At 33.4% G+C, this 9,932-nt stretch overlaps 1 protein-coding gene across 1 annotated transcript in view; it reads right to left on the bottom strand.

The window, feature by feature from the left end:
• Nucleotides 1–888: 888 nt before the first annotated feature.
• Nucleotides 889–9,932, bottom strand: part of LOC131170274 (uncharacterized) — a gene marked incomplete at its 3' end in the record, with an annotated part of 28,004 nt that continues 18,960 nt past the window's right edge. Inside the window, exon 4 of the mRNA XM_058129332.1 lies at nt 889–1,467. Coding sequence (XP_057985315.1) covers nt 889–1,467 — 579 coding nt within the window. The remainder of the gene's footprint in view (nt 1,468–9,932) is intronic.

The following is a 9,932-nucleotide window of genomic DNA, read 5'->3' as shown; positions in this document are numbered from 1 at the left end:
AAGGGACAAAAACGGTGCCATGTACTATAATTACCACTCACCTGGAACCTTCAAGCCAATAATTATTTTCAATGGAAAAAAAGACAATTTCAACTGACTGACTGAATATTTGAATCTCCTACATACCCAAAATATAAAGAAAATATCAAATAATAATAAAATATAATAACTTATATATATATATATATATATATATATATATATATATATATATATATATATATATATTTGCGGCGGATTGGATTTGCGGTGGAGGAGAGGACGAGGTGCATGTGGATGAACAGTTATATATATATATATATATATATATATATATAATAATCAATTATTATCTAATAATAATTATGATCAATCCAATTTAATACCAATGATCGAAAATAAATTTTTTTAGAGTAGTTGTAATAGATCAAAAAAATAAAATAAAATTAGATTCACCCATTATTGAATAAGGAATGAGAATTCTTACCTTGAAAACAGAATCGAATGTGATGAATAAGAAGTAAAAATTTAGGAATTCTCTGTTGAGAGTATTTGATAGAAAAAGGAGATGACAAACAGGTTTTGAGAGTAAAGTTTAGCAGAAGAGATGATTAGGGTATATATACATTTCAAGAGTTCTATTAGGTGTAGAATGGAAATAGAGTTATTATTGAACTGGGTTGTTCAAATTGCAGATATATATTTAATTTCAAAAATATATATATATCTAAAAATAAATAAGCAGACCATCTAATAAAATATATATATATTTATAAATATATTAAATTATTGTTAGCTAATTAAAATAAAATAATAATAAATAATCAATGTATATGGGTTTTCACATACTTCCCCCCTTAAAAAAAATTCAGTCCCCGAATTTGAATAGACAAAATTCTAACCTGAAGAATCAAATAAGTGAGGATATTTGGCTCGCATTTCAGATTCTGCCTCCCATGTGGCCTCACTACTTGAGTGATTATGCCACAAGACTTTGATCAAAGCCACTTCCTTGGACTGAAGTTTCCTAATTTGTCGATCTAAAATCTTTACTGGTTGTTCCTCATATGACATATCATTCCTAATTTGCATGGTTTGAGGTTGTAAAATATGAGATGGATCTGGTACATACTTCCTAAGCATAGAAATATGAAAAACTGGATGTACATGTGCAAAACCAGGTGAAAGGGCTAAACGGTAAGCAACTGCTCCAATTCTCTCCAAAATTTCAAATGGACCAACAAAACGAGGGCTAAGCTTCCCTTTCTTCCCAAACCTCATGATTCCTTTCATAGGGGAAACTCTCAGAAATACATGATCACCAATCATAAATTCTACATCTTTACGCTTAGGGTCGGCATAACTTCTCTGTCGACTTTGAGCAGTCAAAAGTCGATCACGAATTAGTCGAACCTTCTCTGAAGTTAATTGTATCAACTCTGGTCTAGTAAGCCTTCTTTCTCCAACTTCATCCCAACAAACCGGTGACCTACACTTTCAACCATATAATGCCTCATATGGAGCCATCTCTATACTTGCCTGATAACTGTTATTATAAGCAAACTCCACTAAAGGCAAATGATGATCCCAACCGCCACCAAAATCCATAATGCATACACGAAGCATGTCATCTAATGTCTGTATGGTCCTTTCTGACTGTCCATCCGTTTGAGGGTGAAAAGCAGTACTAAAGTCTACTCGTATTCCTAAAGCTTCTTGGAATTTCTTCCAAAATCGAGAAGTAAACTGAGTACCACGATCAGAGATAATGGAAACTGGAACTCCATGAAGACTAACAATCTTGTTTATATACAACTGTGCAAGTTTAGCAAAGTCATATGTAGTCTTCACAAGAAGGAAATGAGCAGATTTTATCAATCTGTCCACTATCACCCAGATTGCATTATAACCACCTCGTGTACTAGGTAAACCCACAACAAAGTCCATGGCAATATGCTCCCATTTCCACTCGGGAATAGGCAATGGATGAAGTAACCAAGATGGTCTCTGATATTCTGCCTTAACCTGTTGACAAGTCAAACATTTAGCAACAAAGTCTGCAATATCCCTCTTCATGCCACCCCACCAATAATGCTCCCTTAAATCACGGTACATCTTAGTTGAACCTGGGTGTACTGTGTAAGCAGAATGGTGTGCCTCCTCCATGATTTCTCTTCTCAACTCATCAACATTGGGGACACAAAGTCTAGTGCCATAACGAAGAACTCCATCATCATTCAACATGAACCCTTGAGCTTGGTCTTGATGAATATTATCTATAATCTCACACAGCTGAGAATCCCTCTTTTGAGCAGCCTTAATTCGATCAATTAAGATAGGCCTAACTCGAAAATGTGCTAAGAATGATCTAGCTATGATTTCAAACTCTACTCCCTGATCTAGCAACTCATGTAATTCACCAATCAAAGGCCTCATCTTGGTAGATATATGGGCTAAACTACCAGAAGACTTCCTGCTTAGAGCATCAGCCACTACATTAGCTTTTCCCGGGTGATACTGTATGGTGCAATCATAATCCTTCAACAATTCTACCCATCTCCTTTGCCTAAGATTAAGATCACGTTGGTCAAATATGTATTTGAGACTTTTGTGGTCAGTGAAGATTTCACAAGTCTCACCATACAGATAGTGCCTCCAGATTTTCAAAGCAAAAATTACTGCAACCATTTCCAAATCATGAGTTGGATAATTTTGCTCGTGCCTTTTCAACTGACGAGAAGCATATGCAATAACCCGTCCATGCTGCATCAAAACACATCCTAAACCAATCCTAGAAGCATCACAATATACTACATAGCCCCCTAATCCAGATGGAAGGGCTAACGCTGGTGCTGTAGTTAAACGAGTCTTAAGCTCCTGAAAACTTTTTTTTCACAAGCCTCAGACCACTGAAATTTCACATTCTTCTGTGTCAACTTAGTTAAAGGTGCTGCAATACGAGAGAAGTCTTGAACAAACCGTCTATAATACCCTGCTAAACCCAAGAAACTACGAATCTCTGACACAGTTGTGGGTCTAGGCCAATGAAACACTGCCTCAACTTTCTTCTTATCAATGCACACCCCATCCTTAGATATTGTATGGCCTAGGAAAACCACACTATCTAACCAAAACACACATTTTGAGAACTTGGCATATAGCTTGTGTTCTTGTAAGGTCTGAAGGACAATTCTCAAATGCTGTTCATGCTCCTCCTTACTCTTTGAGTACACTAGAATGTCATCGATGAACACTATAACAAATTGATCTAAGAAAGGCTTGAAAACTCTGTTCATGAGATCCATAAAAGCGGCTGGAGCATTGGTAAGACCAAAAGACATTACAAGAAATTCATAGTGTCCATACCTAGTCCTAAAGGCTATCTTGAGTATGTCTTCTTTCTTGACCCTCAATTGATGATACCCAGATCGAAGATCAATCTTGGAAAAATACTTTGTACCTTGAAGTTGGTCAAACAAGTCATCTATGCGTGGAAGAGGATACTTATTACGCACAGTTACCTTATTCAATTGCCTATAATCAATGCACATTCTCAAAGACCCATCATTCTTCCGTACAAATAACACAGGAGCACCCCATGGAGAAACACTAGGGCGAATAAACCCCTTATCTAGTAGGTCCTGTAGTTGCTCCTTCAACTCCTTAAGTTCTACGGGTGCCATACGATAAGGTGGCATAGATATGGGCTCAGTTCCAGGAACTAAGTCTATACCAAACTCTACCTCTCGCTCCGGGGGTAAACCTGATAAATCTTCTGGAAACACATCAGGAAACTCCTTAACCACTGCAACATTCTCCAAACCTACACCTTCTACCTGAACATCTCTAACATAAGCTAGATACCCCTTACACCTCTTTCGCAATAATCGTCTAGAACTCACTACTGAGATAAAATTACTAGAGGCTATATTGCGATCTCCCTGAAATTGAAATTCTTCCTCCCCAGGAATTTTAAAGAGTACAACTTTATTATGACAATCCAATGAAACGTGATAAGTGGCTAATCAATCTATGCCTAAAATCACATCAAACTCAAATATATCTAAAGAAACAAGATCTGTAGCTAATTTCCTTTCTCCAATGTGAACTATACATCCCCTATACACCATATCAGTGTCTATTGCATTCCTCAAAGGTGTTGATACAGATAAATGATACTCTAACAAATTAGGTGGTGTACTAAATATCATGGAAAAGTATGGAGAAACAAAGGAATGGTTGTGCCCCAGTCTTAGCCATAGGCGTCTGTTCAGATGTCTGATTAATAGTTTGAGGCGGTACCTCCCTTGTTGGATCAAGGTTTGCACCATTAAGACCCTTGACCCAAGCTCTCCTCTTACGTTTAACAGACTCAGGCACCTATTCATTTTAATAAACAAGTATGAAATTTGAAAATGTGAGCCAAATTAAGACAGGTGAGAAGGTACGAAGGACGCAGACATCTAAAGCAATGATAAACTGAAAAGACGTTAAGGATCCTATACTCCGCAAGTTTACTAGACCTCAATCGAGCTCTGATACCAACTTTGTCACGACCCAAAATTTTGAATCGTGACCGGCGCATAATTTAAGTATTCTTAAATCATACAAGCCTTATCAGAGTATCTTGAATGAATATATTGTCACTTACTAATCCCAAAAATAGACAAAATCCAAATAAATAAAATGCTGAATAGACATCATAAATATCCCATAAGTAAACTGCGGAGTCTCTACAGATTTCAATAAAAACTTAAACTGTTCAATAAACCAAACTAATTATTAGCCCGAGAAAACACGAATTCGGGCATACCATGAGAATAAATCAAAGTTGTCCCTCTCTAGAAAATGGACTGAATATTTGGATCAACTGCAGAATTCTACTGATCTGAAACAGATAACAGACAGAGAAAACGTGGTTTGAGTTAAATGCTCAGTGAATGATAATTATAGCACACAATGGAATAGGAACAGGCAGATGCTTGATTAATTTCATAATAAATTTCTATTCAATAAAATCATGCTCATGCTGTCAAAATCATTAATAAAATAATTTCGTAAAACATATATATAAAATAAATTCATTCAATAAAATTTTTATGGTACAGTGCACCAGGGTGATGATACCCCACATCACCAAAGGTTAGATGGTAAGCGCGCTACCAGATATCAGATACCTTCCTCCTCCTTCACAGATATCAATGCATATGATACTAATGCAAGCCATAAACTGCAATGATGCATGACTCGATAATGCAACCTAATACCGTGATAGTCCACACGGCGGGGCGGATAACGAAAGCGAATCGGGCACGGTACCAATTCAAAACAGAAAATCAATTTGTACGAATCAATCAAAATCAATAAAAAATTTCAGATAGCAAATAATAACTGATAGTGTAATTCCAATAGTGTATTTCAATAGTTTCAGAGAGTCAATAAAATCAAATCAATCTCAAATCGATTCAATAAAATCAAATCAATCTCAAATCAATTCAGTAACACATCGGTAAATTTTATAGTCAAATATCAATCAATATAAATACATTAAAGGCCTGTTCCCGGAATCCTAATGGGTCTAATGCAGAGATAGTTGGCAAAATCAATTATTTAATCAAAATCGAAATAAAATTCAATAATAAAATAAAACTCTAGAAAATCACATATAAAATCATTGTTAAAATATTCATTTAGAATTTCATTTAATAACAAACTTAATGCTAAGAAATTTTAAAAGGGATAAAAACGGTGCCATGTACTATAATTACCACTCACCTGGAACCTTCAAGCCAATAATTATTTTCAATGGAAAAAAAGACAATTTCAACTGACTGACTGAATATTTGAATCTCCTACATACCCAAAATATAAAGAAAATATCAAATAATAATAAAATATAATAACTTATATATATATATATATATATTTGCGGCGGATTGGATTTGCGGTGGAGGAGAGGACGAGGTGCATGTGGATGAACAGTTATATATATATATATAATAATCAATTATTATCTAATAATAATTATGATCAATCCAATTTAATACCAATGATCGAAAATAAATTTTTTTAGAGTAGTTGTAACAGATCAAAAAAATAAAATAAAATTAGATTCACCCATTATTGAATAAGGAATGAGAATTCTTACCTTGAAAACAGAATCGAATGTGATGAATAAGAAGTAAAAATTTAGGGATTCTCTGTTGAGAGTATTTGATAGAAAAAGGAGATGACAAACAGGTTTTGAGAGTAAAGTTTAGCAGAAGAGATTATTAGGGTATATATATATTTCAAGAGTTCTATTAGGTGTAGAATGGAAATAGAGTTATTATTGAACTGGGTTGTTCAAATTGCAGATATATATTTAATTTCAAAAATATATATATATCTAAAAATAAATAAGCAGACCATCTAATAAAAAATATATATATTTATAAATATATTAAATTATTGTTAGCTAATTAAAATAAAATAATAATAAATAATCAATGTATATGGGTTTTCACATTTTCTCTCTAAACCTTCATTGTTAATATCATTTTGAGCTTAATTTTGGAATTCTTGAGCTTATATTGATCTAATTCCCAATTATATATATATATTTCATTAATTGATTTGTTCACACAATTTTGCCCATCTTTACATTCATTTTAGATATTGAGGACAATGTCTCATTTGAGTTTGGGTTAAGGGCAAAATTTTTACGAAATTTTTAAAATTTTCATTCATTCATTTATTGCATCTCATTCATTCATACATTGCTAATCCATGCACATACACTTATACCACACATATGCCTATATTCATACACATACACTTGTATATAATTTTCATATAGATTACACTTAGTTTTAATTTGATTCATGCATTCATTTTAGGATCATGCATATCATAAAAATAAATTTTTACCTTATTCTTAAAGGATTGAAAATTGCTTTGAAGAGCAATTGAGCTTACTTTTAGAAGGGTTTGATGGATTGAAAGTTCTAGATAGGTGCATGGTTATTAGATTCTTACCTTAGTATATATCTTCTTAGCCAAGGGCATCCCAATCAATTGCATTGAGTTTGAGTGCCTAGAGAAAACTTTAGGGTAAGAAGTAGCTAATTGATGTCTCATCAATCCTAGAACAATCCTTCTAAACCTTTCAAGGCGAAATCATAGCATGCACTTGAGAAAGAAATGATCTAGGCATTCTTTGAATTTTAAACCCACATTTTAGCCTTAGCCAACCTCACTTTAAAATTTCCCTTTGGAACCAATTTGAGCCTACATTCATCCCTTGTATTTCTTTTAAACCCACATTAATGCCTAGCCATAAACCCAAACATTTACCTACCCTTTATGAGAATAATTCTTTGAGTGATAGATACACTTAAAATAATAATAATAATAAAATTTTAAAAAAATGAAAAAGAAAAAAAAATATAATAATTAGTTGGGAGAAGTGACTAAAGTAAAAATGCTAGCAAATTCAATTATGGTATGTAAAGTAATTCACCACCCAAGTATACATAGAAATGAGTTTGGGGGTGAATTAAAAGGGACAATTGTAATTCAAAGTCAATGTTATTTATGTAGTCTCTCCAAAAGCTTCAAAATTATATGCTAGCATTGGTGAATAGTTGTAAAGTTCCTTCTCCCATTTGATTCAAAAAAAAAAGAATAAAAAAAAATTTGCATGTCTTGATCTTTTAATAATTTGATTATTCTCATGTTTTGTTACCTTTATCCTTTCCTTCTTAGCCACATTATCACTCCCTTAGCCCCATTACAACCCTTGAAAGTCCTTTTTATCTTTTAATGGTGTTTTGCTACATTAGTGAAGATTGGAATAGGAGAATTGCCTATGGGATTGGGATATCATTCATCCATTCATTTACTTCCGTCATTATTAAAGACACTTTTGTTTATGAATTGCTCTAGAGTCTATTTAGGTATGATTATTCTTTGTGATTGATTGGTTTGGGCTTGATGATATTAATAATTAACCCAAGACTAAGTGGTGATAACTTTGGTAAGGATTAAATTCTTTGTACCTTGAAAGTGGGTATATGGCTTATTAGTGGCTAAAAGTAAGTTTGAGAGCTTGGATAAGAAATTTTCATGAATTTAAAGGAAAGTACCCCAAATTGCATTAATTATTTTTAATTTGCTTGAGGATAAGCAAAGGTTTGAGTTTGGGGGAATTTGTTGCACTCATTTCATATAGGCATTTTAGGGTAGTTTTGTATCTATTTTGCCCTTATGTTTTAGTATATTTTATATTTTTAGCTTTATTTTACCTTATTTGTTAACTTTAGTTACTTTATATTTGATTTTTGTAGTTTTGTTATTTTTTATAGGTTTTTGTGGCAAATTGAGGATCAATGAGTGCATTAGGAAGTAATTTGAAGAAATTTGGAGCCCCTTAAGCATGGAGGAAAGCTGAAGAAATCAAGCCTTAAAAGATCAAGTTAGCCGAAATTTGCTTGAGACTTTGCTTATGATGCTACTCAGGGTATGTCATATTGCTTAACCTTAAGCTGCAAGTCAAGCACAGCTTAAATCCTACACATGCAAGCTTTCATCCTAAAACTTGCCGAGAATTGCTTGAGGTCCTGCTTAGGGTAAGCAGCAGTGCTTAAGGTGCAACACAGGTCAAGCCAAAAGTTAAGCATGAGCAGAAAAAGTTATTTTATTCCAAACCTGCCGAGATTTGCTGAGGGTCTGCTTAACCTTAAGCAGACAATGCAATCACAGGCCGAAAATTGCTGAAGAACCTGCTTAGGGTAAGCAGTACCCTAAGCAGACTGTCCAGAATGTGGATAACTCTGCTGAGATGGATATTTTAACACCTCATTTCCTATCCACTCCTTGGCTCTTATCTATTTTTAGGGCAACTTTTGGGACCATATAAAAACATCATTTTCTAGTTTTTGCCACAAGAAGTAACAAAAGGAAAGAATAAGAAATAGAAAGAAAAGAAAAATTACAAAAAGGAGAAGGGAAGAGGATGCTATAAATTATGCAGAAGAGAAGCTGCTGCTGCCATTCTGGGAGCCCATGACTCAGAGTTTTTGGTCCCTCCACCTGGTTTTTTCTATTTTTAGTCCCCTTATCATGTTTTTGTTTACTTTTCCATTAATCTCTCTTATAAATACCAACATGAGTGAGTAAACTCTTTGGATTTCAGAGTTGGGAAATATGTTTTAGATTAATTTGTGGATTTGAACTGGGTATTTCCATATTTTATATAAATATGAGTTTAGATTCTTTCCTTGTGTGCTTGATTTACTTGCCTAATGTTGGTATCCATTGGGTATTGTGTTATTCTTTGATTTAAGAGCCGAAAGGTGAAGATCATTGATAGATAATCAAGGATTAGAACTTAAAATCACCTATATTTAGAAATAAACTAGGGTTTTAAGAGAAATTAATGATTGATTACAAAACTTAATGAGCTTTAAAGTAATCAAATATCATACGAAAGTAGGTTTGGTTATTTAGATCACACTTTGGTTTACTTGAAAAATATATCAAAGGAATTTAAAATCAATCACTTTCAAACTCTATTTTCCCTTAAAATTGGAATACCCAAAACAAATCCCAATTAATTTATGCATAAACCCCCAACTCTGGAATCATTTTTATCATAATTAGACTTTTATTCAAATTACTCATTGTTAATTTAGTTAAATTGCATCTAGATTTAGAATTTATTTGCTTTCTCTTTACCCATTCCAATTAGATTCATCAATTTACTTTACTCATTTACATTTACCATTTATTCATCAATCACTAGCTCAAATAATCGTTTTATTCATAGTTTGGTACTCAAACAGCAAATCCTCGTGGGAACGATACTTGACTTATCACTCTATTACTTGGTACGACTCGTATACTTACGGATTCGCGCACCAACTTTACGGTCGAATCACGTTAAATCATGTATTATTTTTCTTTTCTTTTCT

The sequence above is a fragment of the Hevea brasiliensis genome, chromosome 11 (genome assembly GCF_030052815.1).
Source record: "Hevea brasiliensis isolate MT/VB/25A 57/8 chromosome 11, ASM3005281v1, whole genome shotgun sequence".
Classification (NCBI taxonomy): Eukaryota; Viridiplantae; Streptophyta; class Magnoliopsida; order Malpighiales; family Euphorbiaceae; genus Hevea; species Hevea brasiliensis.
The sequence above is the reverse complement of the archived record's forward strand: the minus strand, read 5'-3'. Positions and strand labels throughout refer to the sequence as shown.